Source organism: Eschrichtius robustus, chromosome 3 (genome assembly GCF_028021215.1).
Source record: "Eschrichtius robustus isolate mEscRob2 chromosome 3, mEscRob2.pri, whole genome shotgun sequence".
NCBI classification, from domain to species: Eukaryota; Metazoa; Chordata; class Mammalia; order Artiodactyla; family Eschrichtiidae; genus Eschrichtius; species Eschrichtius robustus.
Genome location: NC_090826.1, coordinates 13,504,967 through 13,530,440, shown reverse-complemented (window position 1 = coordinate 13,530,440; position 25,474 = coordinate 13,504,967). Strand labels below are relative to the sequence as shown.

At 55.6% G+C, this 25,474-nt stretch overlaps 1 protein-coding gene across 9 annotated transcripts in view; it reads right to left on the bottom strand.

The window, feature by feature from the left end:
• ARHGEF10L (Rho guanine nucleotide exchange factor 10 like) overlaps positions 1 to 25,474 on the bottom strand; it is a 143,324-nt gene that overhangs the window by 31,470 nt on the left and 86,380 nt on the right. For all 9 annotated transcript variants that reach the window (XM_068539016.1, XM_068539017.1, XM_068539015.1 and 6 more), the window contains 7 exons: positions 23,534 to 23,649; positions 22,878 to 23,005; positions 21,420 to 21,520; positions 12,487 to 12,608; positions 6,585 to 6,671; positions 5,173 to 5,399; positions 3,365 to 3,519 (listed from right to left, as the gene is read on the bottom strand). In XM_068539016.1, the coding sequence (XP_068395117.1) occupies positions 3,365 to 3,519; positions 5,173 to 5,399; positions 6,585 to 6,671; positions 12,487 to 12,608; positions 21,420 to 21,520; positions 22,878 to 23,005; positions 23,534 to 23,649 (936 nt within the window). The remainder of the gene's footprint in view (positions 1 to 3,364; positions 3,520 to 5,172; positions 5,400 to 6,584; positions 6,672 to 12,486; positions 12,609 to 21,419; positions 21,521 to 22,877; positions 23,006 to 23,533; positions 23,650 to 25,474) is intronic.

Sequence of the window (25,474 nt, the reverse complement as noted above, 5' to 3'; positions counted from 1 at the left end):
CTCCTGTCTCTGCTCGGAGCCGGGGGTGGGGGCGGACAGAGGGGGTCCAGGCAGCTCCACCCAAGCACAGGACGGGCAGGGGCAGGGGTCGCCTGGCTCATGTCCCAGCACAGTGCCCGCCACCTCGTGGGCACTGAACGTGTATTTGCTGAGTGAGTGAATGAATGAATGAGGGAATGAATGCTGATAAATGGAGGCTCCTGGGGGCAGCAGACTGACTGCCACGGCCACACTGCCACGGAGTCGGATTCTCCATCTGTCACCTGGAGCTTGGACTCCAAGGCCCCCCCAGCTCTGACAGCCCAGGACTCCAAGTGGCCTGGTGACCTTAAAATCCTCACAGTCACCTCACAGCTGCTGGTTCCACAGGACCTCCAGGACTCAGCAGGTCCCCAGGTTGGTTTCTGCCTGTTTCACCTAATATTTCTGGTCCTGTCCTTCTCCAGTGAGCCAAAGCTGGGCCAGGGATGCCAGTTTTATCTGGTCTTGGTCTTAGCCAAACCCAGGCAAGACGGCAAACCTGTCATATGAACACTGACAGATATCTCACCAGTATCTGCTCCGCGCCCAGAATAAGGGTCTGGATTATTCACAATCCCCATGGGGCACCAGAGGTGGGTTCTGCGGGCCCAAGGCCAGGGAGGCTGGCCTGGGAGCAGCTCCCAGCTCCAGCTTCGGGGCTGGGATGGAGTGGGGGTATCTGAGGGGTATCCGAGGCCCCACGGCTGGGTCATGGGCCAGGCTGATGATTCCAGACCCAGCCCAGATGAAAGGCGTGTGGTCCTGAGAGCCCCCCTTCCTGCCCTGGCCACCTCTGGAGGACACCACAGGAAGGGGAGGCACCAGGCCAAGGTCTCTCCCAGAGGCCTCCCTGGCCAAAGCCAAACCAAAGGCCAGAGGGTGGGCTCCCATGGACAGAGTGACCCAGACTCCCCTACCCGGCTGACTGTGGCAGCCTCCCAGACAGCCTGCTTACGTCCCCTCCACCCACCAGCCGCAGTGCTCGGCCACTCCCAACACCTCCCTCCACTTCCCATCGACCGAGACAAACCCAAGGCCCACAGGGTCCAGTCCATCGACTCCCGGACCCTGCCTGGTGCCGCTTCCCACCCCGGCTACTGTCCAGCAAGACAGCCTCCCCAGCAGACCAACCGCTCTCCTGCTTCCAGGTCTCTGCACATGCACTTCCCTCGGCCAAGAACGCTGTTCCCCCAACTCTTCACTGGCCCGGCCGCTTCTCCTTCTTCAGGCCTCACCTTCAGGGTCTCGCTCCTTAGAGAGGCCTTCGCCAACCAGCCCACCCCACGCACAGGGGGTCAGGCTCTCACCCGACACCCTCTTCCTCCCCTTAGGACCCTCAGCACGATGTGTAATTGTAAGCTTCCTGCCTGTTCATTTGACTCATCTATAAATTTAACTTGTCTCCCTCTATAAACTGTGAGGGTGGGCTCACATCTGGTTTTTTGGCCACCATATCCATGGTGCATAGTAGGTGCTCAGTAAACATTTGGGGGACAAATGTTTGCAAGGTGGGACAGCTCGTGGAGCATCTCAACCTCCAGGCAAGACAGCACCCAGCCAGCCCTGGAGGGAGGATACTTAGGTTCAGGTCTCGGCTCACCTGTGGGGCTCTAGGGAGTCTCTTCCCACCCAGAAGATGAGGGTGTGGCATCTGATGGTCCCCAATGGCTCTTTTGGTTCTGACAAACCACCAGGCTCCAATCCCAGGCTGAAAGCCAATGGTTAGACCCCATCCCCCTATGGGTTGAATTGTGTCCCCCAAAATTCAGTCATTGAAGTCTTAACCCCTAGTACCTCAGAACGTGACCTTGTTTGGCAACAGGGTTGTTGCAGATGTAATTGGTTAAGATGAGGTCATATTGGAGGAGGGTGGGCCCCTAATCCAATATGACTGGGGTTCTTATTCCAAAGGGCTATTTGGACACAGGCTCACCCAAAGAGAACACCACATGAAGATGGGGGTTATGGTGCCACAGCCAAGGAACTACCCAAAGCTGGGAGAGAGGCCTGGAACAGATCTTTCCCCAGCGCATTCCGAGGGAGCACGGCCCTGCCGATACCTTGATCTTGAACTTCCAGCCTCCAGAATGTGAGACAATAAATTACACTGTATAAACCACTCAGTTTGTTGTACTTTCTCATGGCTGCCCCAGCAAACCGATACACCTCCTCGCCTCCTCCCAACCCGGACGCCCAAACTGATGAGTCAGGAACCAAGACGGAAAGGGCTGGAGGCAGCCGAACTGGCGGCTGAGAAGACAGCACGGGCAGGGCAGGGCTCCCAGTCTCCCGTGGGAGCCAGAGGGTAAAAGTCCCCTGAGAACCCCTGATCTAAATCTCCGAAGATCTGAGCCCATATTGAACGCACAGTCTGTCTGACGGTGAGAGGGATTTTTTCCCCCTCCCTCTACCCCCTTCAATTAAAAACTATAAATGCCTTATTGAAAGCTAATTTAAAATACCAACACAGTGCCAAGTGGCAAAAAAAAAAAAAAAAGCTCGGTACAAATATCCGTTTATAGCCCTGCAACAGGCTGTGATGACGCAGCAATTAGAGGCGCATGGGAGGGGGAGGGAGGCTGAGGCTTCAGCACATCAGCCATCTCTGGGGGTGCTGGGGGCAGCTCTCTGCTCTGCCCAGCCCTCGTCATCGGACTGGGAGCTGAACGAGTCACAAGGGGACAAGGGACCACAGCCCTCGTGTCCCTCCCCGAGTCTCAGCATCAGCATCCGTAAAGGGGAGGCAGTTCTCAAGGGTCGTGGCGAGAATTAAGATAATGCGCCTGCATAAGCACTTCACCCCATCCTGGCATACGGCAGCTCAAACGTTGTCAGCCTTGCCCTCCAGACATTATTATCTGTGCCATCGATGACTTAATAAAATAATGGAGATTGAAATGCCTCACCCCACTGGGCACTCGCTGTGCCAGGTCCTATGCTTTGCCTTCACTGAATCTTTTACCCCACAGGTACCCATGAGCTGTGGGTGTTACCATTACTCCCATTTTACAGATGAGGAGACTGAGGCACAGAGGAGAAGCTGCTCACCCATGGACACAGCTGTCATCAGGGCAGAGCGTGGACATGAAGCCAGATCTCGCTGAGCCCAGAGACCCTGCTCTTATCCAGCAGAGTTTCCCGCCAATGGGCTGAGCTGCCTGTATGGTAGCGAGCACCCCGTTCCTGTGGGGATCAGGGATCTCCAATCTCCCCAGCACTTCGATTCCCCGATTTTTTTCTGAGCTGCCTCCTTGGCCTGCCTCCCACAGACGCTCTGGTACAGGATGTGGCTCTCCGTCAGGGCCCAGGGCTGCCCCCATCGCCCCCAGCCCCCCATCCTTACCGCTGGTCCCGGGGTACGCGACGAGGGTCCCATCCTGCAGGCCGGCAAACAGGTGGAAGGGGCTGTGTCGCAGGCAGAGCACGGGCTGCAGGCCTGGGCTCCTGCAGGTCGCCAGGCACTGGGTGCCCGTGTCCACGCTGCTGTAAACCAGGATGCTGTGGGGAGAGGTCGAGTGACTCACTTAGCCCCCCAGGTGCCAACACCCCACGTGCCCTCCTGGTGAGAGGCTCCGAGCCCCCGCAACCAAGCTCAGCCAGCCTCCCTGCTGTGTGAACAGGCCGATGCTCGGACTTTTCCATGGGTGGCCTTTAGAGGATGGTGCCCGTGGAAAACAGGGGGCTCTGGATGCAGCACAATAGAGGGGCTAAGAGAACAGTTTTCAGGGTCACACAGACCCGAGGGTGAATCCAGACGTGCCCCGTCCAGCTGACTGTCCTGGACCGCTGAGCCTCAGTCCTTGCCAAAAAACGGGGCCGTGATGCCTACCTCACGGCCATAAAAAGGGATGAAGCACCGACATGTGCTACGTGGGTGAACCTTGAAAATGTTATGGGGAGTGAGAGAAGCCAGGCACAAAAGGCCACACACTGTGCGACTCCGTTTGCCTGAAATGTGCAGAAGAGACAAATACAGAGCAATGGGAAGTGGACTACTGGCTCCCAGGGATTGGGGCAGGGAATGGGGGGTGATACAGGGTTTCTTTTGGGGGTGGTGAGAATGTTCTAGAACTATGTAGTGGTGATGGTTGCCCATCATGAATGTACTGGAAGCCACTGAATTATACGATTTAAAATGGTTAAAGTGGTGAATTTTATGTTGTTTGAATTTGATCTCATTAAAAGCAAAGAGTGTTCACCAGACCCCTGGGTTCCGTGGACCCAGACCAGGACATCACAGAGCCTCTAGTGTCTCCGAGTTGGTTCTACGTATGTTAGCTTTTAGCTCCTCCCCCAGCTGCTTGTGTGGGAAACACTTCATAGTGGGGCTGCTGTGAGGCTCACAGCCCCTGGCCCGGGGAGCAGCACACAGTAGGTGCTCAGGAAACATCCTCTCTCCCCACTTCCCCCGACTCTAGGACAGGCGTGAAAAGCTTGGAGCTATGAGGAGGACATGGGGGTGCAGCCCATCTCAGGGTCTTGTTCATCACCATCTTCACCTTCCATTTAAGTGGGATGAATGTTCATCCTCCATCCACACGGCTGGACCCTCCAGCAGGCTAAACTCTGGCGGGAGTGCCCCTTGCTGCAATGAAGTGTTGCTGACTCGCCAGCTCCGGGAGGGTCTTACTGGGGGAGCCCCCTCTGCCAGCAGGTCTCATAACCCGGGCACACCCAGGACGCCTACCTGCCCTGCAAAGCTAACTGAGGCCACAGATGGGTGGATGCTGTCAGTGACAGAGAAGGGACCTGAAGGCTTCACATGTCCCATGTCCTAGTGGACTCTCACAGCGGCCCTGCATGGAAGCATGCTAACGCCCACTTTACAGACAAGAAACTGAGGCTCAGAGCGGTTAAATGGCATGAGGAAACAGCAGGTCCAAACCCAGCTCTGTGACACTGAAGTCAGCGGCTGCCCTCGGTACCACACTACCCGGAAGGGAGCCAGCTTGCACAAAGCAGCCGCTGAAGGGTCTTGGTTAAAGTGCGAGCAGCTCCTGACACTGGGCATCCCTGGTTCCCCCTTTCTGCTCTCAACCAGGCATGGAGAATGTTGGTGGGTGACAAGCCAAAGCTAGACGGACAGCCCCCGATACACCTGCCCAGCCCTGCCCCAGGCTGTTCCCAGCCCCTCCTCCCCAGGCCCCTAACCTGCCATCCTGGAGCCCGAGGCAGACGGTGGGGTGCACTCCAGCCGAGGCGTCAGCAGCCGAGCACTTCTTGTCTCCGTCTCTGCTCTCCCCCTCCTCCGGCTCCGGAATGTACTCCATGCAGAGCACAGGGGCCACCAGCGGGAAGGACTTGACCGTGCGGGGCGCGGGCCGGTTCAGGGAGAAGATCTCGACCTGGCCCCCTGCACCCTCCCGCCCGCCCCCGACCTGGGGCAGAGACCCAGAGAGGCCATCAGGTGAGAACCATGAGAGCAGAGGCAGAGCTCAGCCCCTGCCTCCCAGGGACCCGTCCTGAACTTCTACTTGCCACTGGGGTTAGGTATCAAGAGAAACGTCCCCCCTCCTGCCCACACATATCCTGCTGTCACTGCAGGTCGCTCGGTCCCAGCTGCCAGGGCAACAAGTTAGATTCAGGACCCAAAGGAAATCAGGTAAAGAACTAAGGTGGACTAGATACCCGGTCAGCTTTCTATTTCCTTATCTCCAGGGTGAATTTCAACCAACAAATAGTGAGCATACACTCTGCTCTTTAAAATGTCCTTCTCTGTCCTGTTCACTGTTTTACCTCTGTGTCTAGCACATGGCAGGCACTCATTATATACTTGTTGAATGGATGGATGGATGGATGGATGGATGGATGGATGGATGGATGGATGGATGGAAGGATGGATGAATGGATGGACAGAAGATTATAAGGATGGATGGATGGACGGAAGGATAATGGATGGATGGATGGATGGATGGATGGATGGATACATCATGTGCTAGACACTGAGGAAACAGTGAAGAACAAATCACCCTCAGAAGGGACATTTGGGCTGAACTCTGAAGGGTAAGCCAGAGTTTCCCTGCCTAAGTACCTGGAGACAGGAATAAGCAAGAGGAGTTAGAGGATGACCAGAGGGGTGGTGAGGCTGGAACCTCAGGGAATCTACGGGAGGCCATAATCTGCACCACCAGGAGCATGGGGGGTGGGGAACACCTATTTGAATCAAGGGAGGCTCTGCCAGGAACCCCAGGGGCAGAAAGGTGGGCTGGGATCTCCGTAAGAGATAGGCAGCCCTGCCTCCTGACTCCCGGAACGAAGACCCTGCCATCCAGATACTCCACACAGCTTCCTGTTCATTTCCGTCATGGCACCAAGGCCATTTGCAAGCTCACAAATAAGTGAGCTTATTTGTCCCTTGGTTTTCTGTTGTCCCTGGTGAGGTCACACCTGCCAACTCTGAGCACAGAGCCTGGCACAGAAGTTCCCAGGAAGACCTTGCTGGTTGAAGGTGCAGAAAATGGGGGCCACAGGCAGGCAGCTTTCTCCAGCACCCACCCCGGGTGCCACCCTCCCTGCTCATGCCCTGAGGCCAGAATCCCTGGCTGGGCCTGGGGGTTACTCACCCAGAGGTAGCCCTGTGGAAGGGAGGTGCTGACAGCCGAGAAGCCCACCAGGGGACAGCTGACAGGGCTGTGGACCAGGGCCCCAAGCTGCAGAGACAGACGGCACACACAGGGTTAAATGTCGAGGTGACTGAGATGCTGACATTTGACAGCAAGACCTTGGTCTGAACCACCCGAGGGGCTGTTAAACCTGCAGATTCCTGGGTCCCCTTCAGGCCCCGAGTGAGGCCCCTGAGAGTGGAGCCAGAAAAGGGGCAGGTTCCTCTCCAGGCAGCTCCTATGCACTCGCACTTGACCATCGCTCTCCTAGAACCTTCTGGCTAAAAGGGGCCTGAATGAAACTCTGGGCCAGCAGAGGGATTTTCAAACCAGGCAACTTGCAGATAAGATTTGTTGAAAACCACTAATGCCCACCCCCCATATTTTACAAATGGGGAAAATGAGGTCCACGGAAGACACGCAATTGCCCGAGGCCACGGGGACGGTAAGTGCATCCCCTAGGGAAGCACGATGGAGGGGGATCCTCAGGTCAACAGAGCCCCTCTGCAGATGACCCCTCCAGGACCAGAGGGCTGGGTCCGCGGGCTGGGGGCTCCGTCTGTAATGGGTTGTCACTGAGAACCACCAGCTGCTTGTTCCTTGTGCATCTGCTGCCCCAAACCCCATGCCTGGTGGCTCTCTGGGGCCTGTTTCCTGAGCTAGATCTGCCCGTCTGTCTCTCCCTGTCCACATTGGCCAGGACAGCAATGTGAGGAGATGGCCTGGCCCTTTCATGGGCCTTGATGGAAACTCCGGCCAGACTGAAGGAGAAGGAGGCTGAGTGGGGAGAGCTCCAAGGTGCCCCCAGGAGAAATGCAGCACCACTGGACCTTTTGACAGGCAGGTGCTGCCCTCTGCTGGTCCTGAAGGCCCCGCCAATCCCAGCCCTGCTGGAATATTCTAATAAAGTCTCTAATGGCTATGGGTGAGGGGACCCAAAGTGGTCACCGCATCCAGCCCCCTCATTTAGGAGTTGGCAAACTTGAAGTTTGGTGGGTGGGGGGATGTGACTGGTTCAAGGTCACACAGCAAGTTAATGGCAGAGTCGGGGCTGGAATTCAGTTTCGAATCCCAGCCCAGGGCTCCTTCTGGTTGAACTCTACCCAGAGGCCAGACTGCCAGGCTGGAGACCTTGGCACTCTGGGGTACAACTTATGCCAGGCCTCCCGGGCACCCTCAGGCCCCTGTTCCCCATCACTTTGCTTCTTGGGGGGCCACATCCAGCTGGGTGCCTGGCTCTTTCTGCCAGGCTGCTGCTCCTGTCCTGTCAGATGGGGAGGGGGCAACCACAGCCCTGGCTCAGACGTTTCCATGGCAACTCCAGGGGGCCGGATGTCAACCCAGTCAACAGAGCCTGGGTCCAAGACGATGGCAAAAACTCAAATGGCTCCTTGGACGGGCAAGGCCCTGGACCCAGAAGTCCTGTCCATGCCAGGAAGCCGACTCCCCAAAATCAAGGTGCCCCATAAAGAGCAGAGGAGAGCACAGGCTGTAGAAAGGAGACCAGCTTTGGATGCAGCCAGCGGGCTCCAGTCCCAGCTCGGCTGCTACCAGCTGGGTGACCCCACAAACCCGTTCTTCATGGTCATGGGGACCCTGACATCTTGTCAGGATGGCCTTGGGGACTAGAGATGGTAGACGTGAAGCCCGGCAGCGGCCACTGCTTACGAGGACTTCCTGTGGGATGTGTGAGCACTCAATAAGCAGTAACACTCTGTCCGCAGAACAACACTATGGGGGAGGGGCTATTCCACATGAGCCACTGTGACACACAGTTAGGAGACAGGGACCCACGAACAGCAATTCTGGCGGATGGAGGGTGACAGCCGGGACAGAGCCCACTTAGCTAGTGTACTGAGGCCTAGGCAAGCCTGCCGACAAGACCCTCTGCAGCTCTGGGCTGCAGCCCCCAGGCCCCCAAGACACTTGCGTGTTAAAGCTCCCCAGAGTGGGCAGTACCCCACCCCCTCCCCAGGCCCTGTCCCCAGCCAGGCCTCTAACTGGACCTCAGCCCAAGGGAGAATGGGTTTGCACTGAGCCCGCCCCTTTCCACCCCCCTTGCCCGCCAGGGAGAGGCTTACACCTTGGATGGAGCCCAGGTTCGAGAAGAACCTCCCAACACCTGACAGTCAGGCTATCGGAAACCCCCCAAAACAGACACCAGTCACTTTTCCTTCCTGGGGACCAAAATGTCCTCAAATATTCGCTTCCAATTCTTGAACTCCGAAGGCACGGCACACAGCAGACAATAAGCATTTGACAAGAATCATATCATTTAACCCTCACTATAACCCAATCAGGGAGGCACCACGGTCACCCCAGTTTACGCACTGAAGACACAGCTGTGACATCAAGAGCCGAAGTAGCATTCCTGATGTCACACAGCTGGGACATGCAGAGCTGGGATTCAAACCCAGGGCAGGGTGGCTCCCGTGGGTGCTCTTTCCCTCCCCCAAGCAATTCCCTGATAAGTCTGAAGGCCATGGTGCAGCCCAGCATGGGGACCGGCCATCCTCAGCACTGAGAGGAGAGATGCTCTTTCCTTCAGCCCCAGCATCCCTGTTCCCTTGAGGGAAAAAACCCAACACACACCCCCATCTGGCTGGCAGTACAAGAGGTCTGAGCTTGTCTACACTGGGAGAGGGGCTGGGATAACAAGCCTTTCCGGGAGAACAGGCTCGGCTGCAGCTCTCGTTAGGCCAGCCGCAGAGCCCGCGTCCTGGGCCCCCGGGACTGGGCCTGGGGCGAGGCGTAGGCAGGGGCCCACATGCTCACATCTGTTCGCGGTAATTGGACAAGGCCCTAATCCACCTGCTGCCAGCACGGAGCCGATGGGCACATGTGTCCGGTCCGGGGTGGGAGGCAGGTGCAAGCAGAGGGCACGGTGTCTTGGGGCCCAGCAAACGGGGACATGCAGGTTCTGATAAGTCCCTCGGGAGCTCCACGGGCCCGTCCCTCGCGGGGATTCCCTTGCAGCTCCCTTGGATCACTCGGGGTCGGGGTGGGGGGCGGTGCTCCTCAGGAGAGGTGGGGCAGGGGCAGCCCCACGAGCTTCACATGAGGTCAGGCCCAAGTCCCCCCAGGGAGAGGAGGCAGATGGCTGCCCGCTCAGGTGGGCATTTCTTTCAGGGAGGCCCCGGAGGCAGCGGCCTGTCTGTGACCCCACCACCCCGTGTGGCCCATCAGGGCACAGGCCCACGTCCTGTATTCACCAGAGGCCCAAGGCCCTGGGGGGAGATGGGACAATCCCTTCCCCACCTCAGAAGTCCTTCTCCATGGGATGCGCTAGGGCCAGGAGAGCCGCAGGCAGGGGGGGACCTGAACTGTCCCCACCCCGAGGCCCACAGGCAACCCCCAGGAGGTAAGAGCCTCCTGTTATCAATAAATAAGGACTGAAGCCCTACAAAGGCTGGGAATGTTTGGTGGGGGGATCGTGCTGGGGCACATGCCAGCCAAGCCCCAGGGAGAGGCGGGAAGGAGCAGGATAGGGCAGGGGTCAAGAAAACCCTCCCTGCCCAGCGGGCAAGTTATCACTCCTGAATTCCTTCTCTCAGCCGCAAGGGCTAGCAGCCCCTCCTCTGAGGGCAGCTGCGGGGATCAGAGTTCATCGCTGGGAAATGCCCAGGACAGAGCCTGGCACAGATGCCTCTGGGAAGGGCCTGACCCCAAGTTGTCAAGACTAAAGGACCTTAAGTCATATCGCTGTTGCTGTTATTGTTGTTGTTTTTATTATGGCCACTGTCTACTGAGCACCAGCTACCAGTCAAGCTCAGTGCTGGGAACCTGACCCAGTCTCTCTCACTGAACCCCTAAATCAGGCTGTGGAACAGGAAACAGCAGCCCACCCCGCTGACACCAGCTTTCGGGAGCACAAGCCAAATACTCAGCTCATCCATCCTCTCCTTCACCCTCAGCCCCCGTCTAACCTCTCACCAGTTCAGCCACTCCTACGCCAGAGCGCTGCCCCAGTGTTTCCCCACCAGGGCCGGGACCAGGGTGAGGAGAGCGGGGCACTCATCCCAGGGGCACATCTTCAGGGGGGCCCAAACACTCAGAGATATATTTTAACACAATCAAGAAAATATTTTAACACAATTTGTTTACAATAAAAATGCAAAAAAAAAAAAATCCATAGTGAACAATTACTAAGAGTTTAAATAAAGACAGGACCTGACCCTGCCTCACCCTAATTCTGGCTCTTTATTTACCAAAAAAAGCAGGCAAACCAAGGCCACAGTTTGCCGGTCTGATTTTTTTTTAAGTATTGTGTGAAAATATCACTTATTTTGACCATGAGTGCCTCACTCTTCTCGCGCTAGTCTACCCTGGCCTCCCCCCAGGCCTCCTCCCCGGCCTCCACCTGCACCAAGTCCCACCCCATCTCAGCATGACCCCAGCGCCAAGCTCTGCTCCGGTCTCTTGGTCTCCAGCCCTGCTCCCTCCGTGTCCACGGTTCACTCCCACGCAAAAGCCAGAAGGATCAGATGATCCTTCCAAAGTGTAAACCAGATCGTGCCAGTCCCCTGCTTGGAGTCATGCTTGGCTTTTCGCTGCCAAGAATGAAAGCCAAACCTGACCCAGCCTATGAGTCCGGTGTGGCCCAGCTCACCCACCATTGGGCTCCCCTCCCAGCTCACGGAGCTACAGCCATGCCAGCTGCCCCAACTGCTCCTATCATGGGCTTCTGTGTCAGTCTGTCTTGTCTTGTCAATATTTGAAATATTCTCCCCCTGGGCCCTCAAGGGGTTGGATCCTCCTTGCCATGCGGGGCTCACTTTAAATGCCACCTCCTCTGAGAGGCCCTCTCTGACCCCCTAACTACGTGGCTCCATCTCTGTATCTATTATATCGGATTTATTTTCTTTATAACACACAGCACTCTTTTCTATTTGCTTTTGTTTGCCGGGGCGGGGGAGTGGGGGTGGTATTACCCGTCTCTCCTCTAGATTGAAAGCCACATGTAGGCAGGAACCTTGTATGTTTTGGTCACCACCATATTCCCAGTGTCCGGCACAGAGGCTGGCACACAGTAGGTCCTCAAAAATTATATGCAGAACGGATGAATGAATGAATTGGCATCTCAAGGGTATTTTAGCTGTTTAGAGCCCCTATCTACAGCCCGGTTTGTCTCTTGGGGATTCACCTGGGCCTAGGTCCCCTCCCTGGAGCTCAGATGACCTCATCTCCTTGGGAGAGGGATGGGCAGTAACTACTCCAGATGGAGGGGTGAGCTCAGCTGGGACATCGGGGACAGATGACATTGGAAGTGAACATCCTTGTGGTTACAACCTGGGGCGCTGGAGTCAGCAAGGTTCCAATTCCTACAACTCATCCTTACCGGCGGTGTTGTTTTTTTTTAGAAAAATCACATCACCTGTCTGAGCCTTAGCTTCCTTACCTGTGAAACAGATCTAGAAACATCTATTCATGGGGTTCTTATAAATATTAAAACGAGACAGTGACAGCAAAGCACCAAGAGGCATGATGGCTGTGGAGCCAAAGCCGGCTGCCCCACGGCAGCGTCATAAAGGGTGAAACCCACAAAGTCTGGCACGGCCAGGTGGGCCTATTACAGTCTATCTTCTGAGCTGGAGTCACGCCATCAACTGATGAGATCATTGCTTTTTGTTAGCTCAAAATGATGGAATTTTCTGTTCAGTGACCCACGGAGGGCATCTGCCCCCTTTTTTGGGGGGGAAAGCTGACTTTGAGAATAACAAAAAGCCTCGATCAACTCCGTCAGCAAGAGGTCCAGAAGCTGAAGCTGGAAGCCAGGCCTCCCCTGCCGTGGGCACCACCCGGAAACTCTGGTTGTCCCAGGAGCCACCTTCGTGGTGGGCTCAGCAAGATGCGTGCCACTCACCTGCAGGCTGAGGCCCCGGGAAGAGAAGGCGGGGATGCAGCAGGCCAGGATTGGGCACCAGAATGGGGCTTTGCTCTTCTTGTCCTCGTCCGGACACAGCCAGCCCGGCTGGTTCTCCTCCCCTGCGGCAAGAGGAAGGAGGTGGGAGGAGCTGGTCAGAGACCGAGGACCAAGCGGACTGTGAGGGGCCCTGAAAGCCCAGTAAGCCACTGTGGGCCCCAGAGGCCTGGCCCGCATGCCCCACGGACCCAGCCAGCCGCTCCCCCAGCCCCACGCCTGCCCAGTGAGATGAAATCCAGCCTCACTCCACGGTCACAGCCATGGGTCCCAGGCTGGGAGTCGGGAAACCTAAGGCTTCAGTCCCAGCTTGCCCACCTTCTCCCTGAGCAACCTTGTGCAAATCCGCCCAACTCTCTGAGCCTCGATTTCTTCAGCTATGAAACAGGGACGATGAAAATGCCTTCATCCTGCAGTTGCTGCGAGGATCCAGTGAAACAGCACATGGGACAGGATTTCAAAAAGCATTAAGACACTGGGCACAGTCCAGGCCCCTGCTGCCTTGACCTTACCTTCTAGAGGTGGGAGGCGGCCAAAACAAGTAGGCGGACAAGAGGTTTTTGGATTGTGACAGCGCAGCCATGACACTTTTATACCTGTGATGACGATGGTCAAGAGGAAGACTCTCTCTCCTGCTCCCTTTAAGACCTACCCTGAAACCTAGGAGGTCACCTGCCTCCAGGTCCCCCAGTCCAGCTGGCATCAAAGCCCCTGGCAGCCTGTTAGAAGTGCACATGCTGGGCTTTCCTGGTGGCGCAGTGGTTAAGAATCTGCCTGCCAATGCAGGGGACACGGGTTGGAGCCCTGATCCGGGAAGATCCCACATGCCGTGGAGCTACTAAGCCCGTGCACCACAACTACTGAGCCTGCGCTCCAGAGCCCACGAGCCACAACAACTGAAACCCGCATGCCTAGAGCCCACGTTCTGCAACAAGAGAAGCCACCGCAATGAGAAGCCCGCGCACCGCAACTAAGAGTAGCCCCCACTCGCCGCAACTAGAGAAAGCCTGTGCACAGCAACAGACCGAATGCAGCCAAAAATAATAAATTTATAGATTAAAAAAAAAAAGGAAGTGCACATGCTCAGGCCCAAGCCTGGACCCTGGATCCTCACCTGGAGACTGTTGCGCTCAAGAGCATCTGCTCAACCACATTCTCTGTGGTGTCTCCTTCACATGGGTCTGGGCTCCCTCACACGCCACCACCTCCAAGAAGTCCTCCCTGACCACCCTGGCTACAATGGCCCCCTTCTCTCAGAAACCACACTAAACACCCTGTCTTATTTCCCATACAGCTTTCACAATCAAAAATCATGTTTTCTTTTTCCTTGCTTACGGTCTGTCTCCATATGTCTCTAGAATCTAAGTTCAAAGCAGCAGGGATCTGGGCTGTCTTGTCCACCACTATCTGTCTGGCACCCAGCACGCTGCCCACACATAGTAAGTGCTCAGCGAACATGGATTGAAAGAATGAATGAGTGAGCAAGTGAGTAAACCGCCATCTCTCCTGAGGAATTCTCCCTGCTAAGGAGCCCATATTCTTTATACTCCATCTGATGGCTGCCCTCCAGGGATCCCATGACGGCAGGGGCAGGGCGCAGCTCAGACACGCCCAGTATGTGTCCAGGCGTCAGGCACACTCTGAGTGCTTTACATATGCTCCCTGGCTAGTTTGCACAATAACCAAGCACAGTCAGAATAACAATTTTCACCTTACAAATGATGAGACTGACACGTAAGTAAGTTGACCAAGTCACGTGCATGGCTAGGTGGCAGAGCCCACATGCGGACCTAGGTCTGTCTGACTGACAGGCTGAGTTCTTTGCACTAAACCAGGCAATCTTCCAGCAATCAGACCCCCAGTGACACCCCTGGGCATGAATGACCCTGGACATGGTGACAGTAGACAATGAGGAGGTACTCTGACCCGAAGAGCCAGAGGCACTGGACAGGGCACCCCAGGTGAGAGGGGCCACTTAACGCAATGACATCAAGATGAGGGGTGCCTAGAGCTTTGGAGATGGGAGGAGAGGTCACCAACCAAAGGGTCTGACAGCAGCCCTCCCCCCCCCACCACCACAAACATCTACTCAGCTACAAGGAGGGAGGGTTGGCTCAGCCCAAGGGTGCCCCGCGGCCACATGGGGACCTCCTGACCAGTCTTTCTGCGCTCACTACTGCCCCCTACAGTTGGTCCTCCCCACAGCAGCCAGAGCCATCCTGCTAAACTTCCCCTGGACCTCGTTGTTCCCCTGCTTAAAAATGCTTACTGAGTCCCCGACCAGTTGGAATAAAATCCAAACTCTTCCACAAGAGCTGCAAGGACCCTCTTTCCCTCTCAGTCTCATCCCTCGGCTGCAGGCTCCACCGTGCTATGCTTTCCTCAGCAACTTAAACGGGACGAGCCCGGAAAGCTCCCTCTGCCTGGAAGGCTGCACTCAGCTCTCTCCAGGGCTGGCTCCACTCCTCTGCGAGGCTTAGGTTACACCTCCACCTTCTCGGAAAGGCCTTAACTGACCATCACCCCATCTGCCACCTCCATCACTTTCTGTCTCAGCCCCTATTGGTGTGTGTAATGGCCTTGAGCACAATTTCCAGCTCTTTTACTGGCTTGTCTCTTTTTTCCTCCGTGTGTGTGTGTGTGTGCGCGCGTGCGTGTGCAAGTACACGTGTATATGTGCGTGCATGCGTGTGCACATGTGAGTGTTTCATTGTGCATGTGTGCCCAGAGGCTCCCCTACAACGCCCATGTTCCATGAAGGCTAAAACCTTCCACACCATCTCCTTCTGTACCCTCCAACCCCCTCACATGGCACTGGACACACAGCAGACCATCAACACCCTTGTGTGGCATGAACAAAAGTCTCTTCCTGGAACCTCATTTTCCGGATTTGTCAAACCGGAATGATGGCCACCAAGAGCAGTCACCACCCCCAACCCCCGGCCAGCACAGAGCAAGCACTGGAGAAATATGGTCAACTGGGGAGGGGAAACAGGAGGAACCAATCCAAGGGTACGAAGCTTTGTTTTTACAAGATGAGTAAATCCTAGAGATCATCTGTACAGCCTATAGCTAACAATTCTGTATGACGTGCTTAAAGACTGGCTAAGAGGATAGATCTTATGTTAAGCGTTCTTATCACACACACAAAAAATAACAATAATAAGGAAGAGGGCAGGAGGGAACTTTTCAGAGGATGGGTTTGCTTATGGCGTAGACTGTGGCGATGGAGTTCACAGGGGTATGATTACCTCCAAACCCATCAAGTTGTATGCTTGAAATATGGATACCTCTTTGTATGTCAATCACACCACAATAAAGGGGCTTTAAAAATGCTATTGCCACCAGAGAAAGGTGATGTCTGCGTGTAGGTCACAGCAAGAGGAGCCGGAATGAGCGGGCAAGTGCGGAGGCTCTTTGAGAAGATGAAGACATTCGCAAATGTCAGAAATTATTATGTGAACAGCTGGCTCCGACAGAGGCTCCGGTGCCTGCCCTACCCCCTCAAGCAGTGGAGGCGCTGGACAGGGAGCTCACTCCCTAAACAGGCCAGGGGCGACCCCGGCGTCAGGCCCTCTGCCCCACTGAGCCCTGGAGACAGAGTCGTATGAAACCTGGTTCCCGCCACCGAGGAGGACAGGCCATCAAGGAAAGGACAACAATGGCACAGGATGGGCATCACCGAAACAGAAGGACTATGCGCGCCGCACTTCACAGTTTACAAAGCTCTGTCCCGCATGTCATCCCATAGCCACCAGGGGAAGTCGGAGTTCCCATCCCTGTCTACACTGGGGAAACGGAGGTCAGGGAGTCAAAGACAGGGTCCAGGAGCCAAGGAACTAACCTCTGGGGCACCTTGCACAGCGCCCGCGGCCCTGCCGTGACAGCCGAGACAGCCCGCCCACCCTGGGGGACACCACCTCTCCTTGGCAGGAGCTCACATCACAGCCACCGCGCTGCCTCTTGGACAAGGCTCCGGGCAGTGAACAAAGATGATCGAGATTGGAGAGTCTGGCCCTGCTCTCAAGGAGCTTACAGTCACGCAGACCCTCGCCTGCCCAGGGGCAGGAGCCCGAGAGAGCAGTCAAGCCCACCTGCTCGCCTGGAGCTCAGCGGGTGGACGCAAGCCCCCATGCCCACCCGTCACCACGTCGCCCCGAGCTCATCCCTCCCCCCTCGCCACGCACCCACAGCCCATCAAGTCCTGGCAACTTATCACTATGCATCCCTTTAATGATCTGACCTTCTCGTTTCAGATGGTGCCTTCCCTGCCTGTGACTGGGAACGTTAAAAGAAACTGGAGTTGTTGTTCCCCATCTGCCACTGCCATTGTCCCCGTCACAAAACCGGAGCGGCTGAGACCAAATTAGAAGGCTGTTACTACTGGAAATTGAAAGTCCGCTTGGGATAAGTGACATTAAGAACAGGCACCAAGGGCAAAGCTGCGATTTCCAACTGACGTTAAGGGGGGGCTTATTTAGCATCCAGCTCTGTTTGCCAGCGCCCACCGAACTTGAGAGCCGTCCAGGGGGCAGTGGGAGCAGCTCCAGGGCCGGAGCCCATGTTCCCGCTCGCTCTTCCCACCCCCTGAGCCCTCGGGACCACCCGCTGGCCGCAGGAAGCCGACTCTGCCAGAAGGGCCCTGGGGGGTACAGAGCCGGACACTTAACCTCTCCTAGCCTGTGGCCTCTTCTGGAAAATGGGGGAAATAGTCCCAACCATTTGGAGTTGCTGTGAGCACTGGAAAGACTATATTTAATACCAGACACTCAAGAAATAGTACCCATTATGATTGCTGTGCTCATGGTTAAAAAGCTGCCTATTACTATGCCTGAGGTCAGACCACCCACCGCCACTGGGCTGAGCCCACCGCCTGCACTGGCCCTGCCCTGCTTCTCCAGCCCCACCTGCCTCCCAAACTCCTCCTGAGTCCCAGCACCATGCCCTTCCTGTCACTGCTGCCCCAGCGGACAGTTTGGACTGCCTTTCTCTTCCTTCTTAAATCCAAGGCCCGTCTCACACCTCCCAGCACCGCGGAGATGCTACTGGCCGTGGCCACAGACATCAGGGCTGCTGGGACGTCAGCATGCCTCTTATCCTGCAGAGAGAGACGCTGGGGTCCAGGGAGGCCAGGCAGTGGCCATGATCACCCAGCTGGGGTAAAACCCAAGTCGGGCTCCTGGGCCAGTACCCTCAGTCCCCCTCCTGGAGGGCAGACCTACCGCTTCCGGCCAAGGGCTTGGGCAGGTCCCTGGCTCTGGGACGGTTGAGGGCTAATGGAGACGAGAGATGAGGGTTAGAACACGCTCGGCACGCAGCCTGGGCCACGCTCAGGACTCTGTAACCGGATCCGTCATAAGGTGGTGCGTCGGTATTACTGTGAGGAATGAAGGCTGGAAAACTAACCAAGTCACAGGCAGTGGGGAGAGCCCGCCAGGCCATGCCCAGCGAGGACGTGTCCCTGGGAGCGTGGGATTAGCCTGGGGCCTGCCCAGCCCAGGTCCTCCAGGGGTGGGAACCAGGAGGGCCATGGGGGGAAGAGGCTGCAGGGGTCCCTGGGCCAGGGATGCAGCACTTAGAGCTGTAAGGGTTGGGGGAGACACAGGAAGGGAGAGCTGGAAGCCCCAATCTCCCCTTTCCCCACCCCCCACCCCTGGGGCCTCCTATCTGCATCCCTTTTCTGGAGCCTTAATGAACAGAGACTAATTGGCAGAGAGAGGGGGAGGGCATCCTGGCACATGACTAAATGTCATGTGACCCCAGGCCTGTCACTTCCCCACTGTGAGATGCAGACACCCCTTTCCTAGGAGCTTCTCCGGTGTGCCAGGCGCCTTCCAGGCACCATCTCCCCTTATGCTCACATGATACCCTGTGAATATCCCCATTTTCTGATGGGGAATCCAAGGCATGCAGAGGTGAAATCGTTTGCCCAAGATCACGGAGCTGGCAAGCGGCAGAACCGGGAACTGAACCCACGCTGTCTGGCTCCCTTTCACGCGGCGCTAAGATCCCGAAATGCAACAGGGAAAAGGCCCATGGAACTCTAGGCCAAGTTACTGAGGAAGCCTGCCTTTCTCAGGCCGCACAGCACAGCAGTGGCCACACTGGGATGTAAACTGGGTCCCCAGATTCCCCAGGACCCCTGCCCTTCCAAGGGACAGAACTGCCCCCCCATCTCGGATCCCAGGCACCCCCCAACTCCAGCCCACTCTTTCCCAATCTTTAGTGGATTATGATCTCGGCACGCTGGATTCAGGGAGAGAGAAAGATGCAGAAAAAAAAAAAAAATTAAAGGAATAACATCCTTTGTGAATAAATGTTTTTAACGGTTCTATTTCTAACGGGCTTGTATTATTTTCCTCAGCACCAGGCACTGCAGATAAAAAAACTGGCAAAATAAAAGAAACAAATTATTCAAGCCCCAGGGGAACCCAGGCATTCAAATAAGATTTCAAATGACTCTCTTTCCATTAAAATTTTGCTGCAGTGAAGCCATGTGGAGATAAGGCAGCCGAGCGTCTTCACAGGCCGCCAAGAACGGAGATGCTCACATCAGTCGGCTCCTCTCCCACCAACGCCAAGGCCCACTCGGCAAAGCATCTGGGCTTCAAACGGGAGATGCACCTGCCTTTAGCAGGTGTACAAACAGGGCTCAGGAGCTTGCCCTAGACGCACTGCTCCACGGGAAGGGGAGAGAGCGGAGCGGGTGGCCCGAGGCCCAGCAGGCAGGCCACCGTAACCTTTCCTCGGCTGGAATCTCCGAAGCCCTCTGCCAGGGCCGGGGCAGCCTCTGCCTGAAACCCTTCCTCCACCCTCCGCAGGCCTCCTGGTCGCCCAGAAACACCCAGCGGAGGCCTGTGCGATGTCAGCGCCAGATCCAAGAAGGGGCTGGCTGAGCAGAAGTCTCTGATGCCGGCTCCTCCAAAGCCACAAACTCTTCCCCGTTTCCCTCCCCAGTCTCCACATGCCTCTCTCCGAGTAGCAGCCAGAATGATCCACTTAAATAGAAATCAGTTCACGCCGTTGTCCGGTTCTCTCAGCTCTGCAACCCACAGCCCCCACGCGTCAAGAAAGAGTTCCATGCACCTCACCCTGGCTTTCTGGAAAACCTGCTCCCTACTTCCACCTGTCTCCCGCCACACCCCACCATTCACCAACTCTGGCTACCTCAGGACCTTTGCACTTGCTGTTCCAAAGCCTGGATCGCTTTATCCAGACCTCTGCACAGCTTCAGATGTCACCTCCTCAGAGGCCCTCCCTGACAGCCGTCCCGGCCCCCGGGCTCGGTGCCAGTCACACACCCGGCTCTACCCCCTCACAGCACCGACCTCTCCCTGTTGATTTGTTCCTCATGTAAATCTCTGCCTGCCCCTCATAAACTGTAAGTTCCTTGAGAACAGCGACCTTTCTGCTTTTGTCGTTGCTCTTTTCCCCTATACCTAAAATTACTGTAGAGACTCAATAAATAGTTTTTTTTTCTAATTTAATTTAGTTTTATTTATTTATTTATGGCTGTGTTGGGTCTTCGTTTCTGTGCGAGGGCTTTCTCTAATTGCGGCAAGTGGGGGCCACTCTTCATCGCGGTGCGCGGGCCTCTTACTATCGCGGCCTCTCTTGTTGCGGAGCACAAGCTCCAGACGCGCAGGCTCAGTAATTGTGGCTCACGGGCCTAGTTGCTCCGCGGCATGTGGGATCCTCCCAGACCAGGGCTCGAACCCGTGTCCCCTGCATTGGCAGGCAGATTCTCAACCACTGCGCCACCAGGGAAGCCCAATAAATAGTTTTTTAATTGATGAAAGCCATTGATGAAGGTCCTGACTCCTTTCCAGAAATGTTTTAAAATCTATCAGAAATACATATTTATCTAGATAAAGATCACGCCAGAAATTTTAAAAAAATAAAAAATAAAACAAAACCCCAGAAATCACTGCTATTGACTGGAATCGGCAAATGGGAATTCTAGTAGGTCACAGCAAATAATGGTCCTGATTGGCAAGAAACTAGGCCTTTTGTCAATTCAAAAAAAGCACAAAGTAATTATAATTTAATGAATGTGGTTTGGCAGACAGAAGCTCGCCAACTTGAGGAAGCAGAATGGACAGGGATTGAGAGTGGGCTCTGGGGGCCGACTGCCCAGGTTCTGAACCCCTCCCTGCTGTGTGACCTCAGGCAAGCCACTGCACCTCCCTGGGCCTCAGAATCCTCAGCTGTACAAAGAGATTCACAACAGACTTACCTCTTAGAGTTATTGTGAACGTGAAATGAAAGAGATGTGTGTAAAATGCTTAGAAAAATGCTTGCCGCACAGGAAGTACTCTATAAATAGAAATACCTATTATTTATCTGTATTATTATTAGGGGGTGCATAGGAGAAAAGAATTATAAAGAGGCCTTTGCTTGAGAATCAGTTTAGTCTAACCTGCATCATTCTTTATGTAACAGTTTTATTGAGATATAATTCAGCTACCATAAAACCCACCCCTTTAAAGAGTACATCTCACTGGTTTCTAGTATATTCGCAGACTTGGGCAACCATCACCACTATCTAATTTGAGAACATTTTCATCACTCTCACCAAAAAAGAAACTTCAGTGGCGACTCTCCGTTCCCTCCTCCTCCCAGGCCCCTGGCAACCACTAATTTACTTTCTGTCAACTCCCACCATTTTACAGATGGGGAAACAGAGGCTCAGAGAGGGGAAGTGACGTGTCCAAGGTCACGAAGCAGAGCCTCTGGCCCCAGTTGTTTCTCCGCTGCACCATCTCCCTCCACTCAGAAGCCTCCCTGCCCCCCAAGACTGGACAATGCCCTCTGACTCACATATACACTCCCCAGACCTCCCCTCTCCGCACTCCTGACCCCGGGGCGTTACTCACGGAGTCCGATCTTGGCCAAGTGCAACCTGTTGACCCAGGAGATCTTGCTCAGGGGGTTGGGTGTGATGAAGACCACCATGAAGCTGATGGGGCGGCCGGACCTGCGGTGAGAGGGCAGGAGCATGAGTGCTGGAACGGGGCCTGGCTCACCCGGGAGGTACCCAGCTCTTCCCCCCAACCACCAGCCCTGGAGATAGAGCGAGGTCTGTGCAGAGCATCAAAGCATGGCCAGAGAGGCCAGTGGCCTGGCAAAGCCTCAGTCCCCTGGGGGAGGACTCCCTCCACCCACCACAGCCCCGGGGAGGGGCCAGGTAACTCCCCCGAGCGACCAGGCCGCGGCCTCCAGCCCGGCCCAGGCACCCCAGCGTGGGTGCCTAGCAAGGCCATGGGGGGTCTGGCCCTCCGCAGGCTGCGACTCGAGAGGCCCTCCAGGGCCCCACCTGGTCAGGGTTCCACAGGCCTCGTCAGACACCTGCACACGCCTGACCCTGGAGCCTCTGACTCGGGCCTGTTCCCAGCACCTGGCACAGGGCACTTGCTTGGTAAATGTCTCCTGAACGGACACATGAATGAATGAAAAAATGAATGAATGGGGGTATGTACAGGCTTGGGGTGGCCAGAGGTCACTGCTGTCACCACACTGTCATCTCACCTTAGAGCAGCGGGAGCCCCTTCATTGTTCTCCGGGGCCCATTTCCCCCCTGTGAGCCATCCCAGCCCCCGGGAGGTGGGCAGGAAGGTGAGGAAGGGGAGCAGAGAAGGGGAGAGAGCCGCTCAGCAGGGCACTGTGAGCCACTGTGCGAGGGCACCCAGAAGGTTCCAGGCTGCTGACCCTCAGACTCCAGCCCTGACCCTTGCATCCTGGCTCCCAGACCTGCCTCAGACCACAGCGCCCCAGTCTCCCCTTCCCTGCAGCCACTGTGCTTGTAACACTGTCCCCGCCCAGCCGAGAGGTCAAAACCTGGGTTCTGAGCCCCTCACTGCGCCAGCCTCGGCTTCGGAGTCAGAATCCTCAGAACCCAGCTCTGCCACCTACTTCTGAGCCTCGCCTTCCCCATCTGTAGAGTGGGTATCAGACGGGTCGCTTCCCCCATCTCTGCATCAATTCCACAAACATCAGCTGCGGGTCGACTGAGCACGAGCTCCTGTGGGAGCATTTGGGGGGAGGCTGGGTCTATGAGAGGAGACCCAGGGCCTGGTCCCAGGGGACTGCACAGTCTACTAACCGACGGCAGGGTGTCCGAGTAGCCTAACAGAGGACAGCCTCACCCCAGGTACAAACAGGTCGTTCGTTCATTCATTCATTCATTCATTCATTCATCTGACCACGAGCACCTGCTCTGTGTCAAATGCTTTGCCAGGCACGGCCCACGAAGCGTGTACGCCCACGCCCACCCCCGCAGTGCTGGCAAGCAGGCTGGTCCCGACGCCTCTCTCCAAGGCCCCTCTTCCTCTCACTTGTCGGGTTTCCCGGGAAGCAGGAGCCTGAGGCGGCACTTGTTGGCCGAGTGGATCTCCTCCTCCTTCACCCGCATGAGCCTCTGCAGGGCCAGGCACCAGTCTTGAGCCACGGTCATGTTCAGGTTCTAGGGTCAAGGAGGCCAAGGAGGTCACCATACAGCCCTCTGGCTCCCCGAAAGCCACCCCAGATCCCACAGCAGTCAGGGCCCCAAGGGGAGAGGAGCCGGGGGTCAGTGCGGGAGCTCAACCTGGGCGGCTCGCTCGGCCACAAGCGGTGGGGGGATGCCCACTCCCCGGGCTCCAGGCCTTGGTTCAGACCTCCCCCCTCCACGGCACCCCTCCTCTGAGAGGGACACACCCTCCCAGCCAGCTTCCTCTCCAGCCTGGGACGAGGCTCGGGAAGGAGCTGCAGGACAGACCAGACACTGAGCAGAGAACCAAAAAAAAAAAAAAAAAAATGCCCATAGCCGGGCCCTGCTCAACTTGAAGCAGAGCTTCAACCCGAACCGGAGGCCGCCCACCAGACTTCCAGATAGTGACAGGATCTTCAGCCAGTACTGCTGCTAGTGGGAGCCCAGAGGCCAGGGCACATCGGGGGACCGGGCGGGAGAGGAGCCCACCCACACGTTCCTGCCGAGGCCGGTGCTGGGTACCTGGTAGGTGCCGTGCAGCGTGCTGACAAGGAGCGTGATCTGCTCCACCACAGCCAGGTCCTTCTGCAGGTCCTGCAGCTCCTGGAAGAGGCGTGGGGGCCCGAGGTACACCTTATCTGGGCAGAGAGAGAGACCCTACTCAGCCTCAGGGGTGGGGAAGGCACCACCAAGGGCCCAAGCAGGTACTCACTGCACAAAAGAAGAGCTGTCGCCCTGGAGATATGGCACTAGAGATACAGAAGGAAATGTTACCAGGCTCTTGTCTACTAGGGGGGACAAATCCAATCACAGGTAAAGTCTAGCGCCTAGGATCTGGGCCACTCTCAGTCTATACAAAGGGTCACAGGAGACCAGAAGACTGAGAACCAACTGTGCTCATGAGAGGCGAGGAGACGTCACAGGCCCGGGACAGCGGTGGGCAGTGCCGAAAAAGGAAAACCGCAGGTGCAAAGGCACTGTGGTATAAGGAAGCCCAGGAACAGTAAGTTGTTCAAAGATGTACTAAGAACCTACTATATGGCAGGTTCTAGTCTACATGTTGGAGAGACAGCTGCAAATGAGACAGACAGGGTCCCTGTTCTTGTGGAGCTTATGACCTGGTCAGAGTCAGGGAGGAGTCAATTAACGACTGCAGATGGTGGGAGGTACTGGGGAGAAAGATATCGGGGTGATAGGACAGAGATGGGATGGGGGCTGAGGGTGCCCAGATCTCTGATGATGATACAAATGCAGTGTCGGGGACGTGGAAGGAGGGCAGCAAGAGACAGAGCAGAAGGGCCCAGCAGGACTGGATGGGGAGGTTCCTGAATGCCAGGCTAGGGAATTTGGGCTGTGTTCTCTACGCCATGGTTACTCAAGCTGAGATCTTACAGAATCCCAGGGAGGGGCAGAGGCATTTAGTTTGGATTTTCATCGAGATGATTATCTAAAAATCAGATGCACATCCTCAGCCACCTGGATACAATGACTTTAAAGCCACATCCTGCTGCACGGTATCAGGGCTTCTGTGGACTTTGGTACCACGTGATGGTCACCAGGTAATGAACACAGAGCAAGGTGAGCGTGGGCGGTAAGAGATACGCTCACACCAAACGAAGGGCAAAGAAGGGCTCTGCAGCGCCCCAAACGGGGTGAGCTGGTGGGAAATGGAGATCGCCGTGAGGCACTTTGAGGTACAGGTGCAGAGAACTGAAGAGAACCTGCCCAATAAGAGGACCACATCTACGCTGAGAGCAATTTGGTGCCAGCAAAACAACATCATCCATCACATTAAATTAATGCTGTTAATTTGAATTTTATTGTTTTGTAGCATCAGTTTTATTCCGTTTGTGATTCTGGTTTGGTTTTATAGTTGTTCAAGGGATATACGCATAAGGAGTTTATGATACCTAGTCTTATACTTGCACATATTTGAATAACAATATAATAAAAAATCATTCAAGGCCAACTGGGGTTCAGCGAGGATTTCTTTTTTCCTCTGTGAAGGGGGTCTGGCAGCCTAGTACTCTACTTTGAGAGATGTGGCCACAGATAAAACAGTGGCTGATAAAAAGAAATGAAATGGAGGTATTTGTAATGAGGTGGATGGAGGTAGAGTCTGTCATACAGAGTGAAGTAAGTCAGAAAGAGAAAAACAAATACAGTATGCTAACACCTATATATGGAATCTAAGGGAAAAAAAAAAAAAAAAAAGGTCATGAAGAACCTAGTGGCAAGATGGGAATAAAGACACAGACCTACTAAAGAATGGACTTGAGGATATGGGGAGGGGGAGGGGTGAGATGTGACAGGGTGAGAGAGTGTCACGGACATATATACACTACCAAATGTAAAATAGATAGCTAGTGGGAAGCAGCCGCATAGCACAGGGAGATCAGCTCAGTGCTTTGTGACCGCCTTGGGGGGTGGGATGGGGAGGGTGGGAGGGAGGGAGATGCGGGA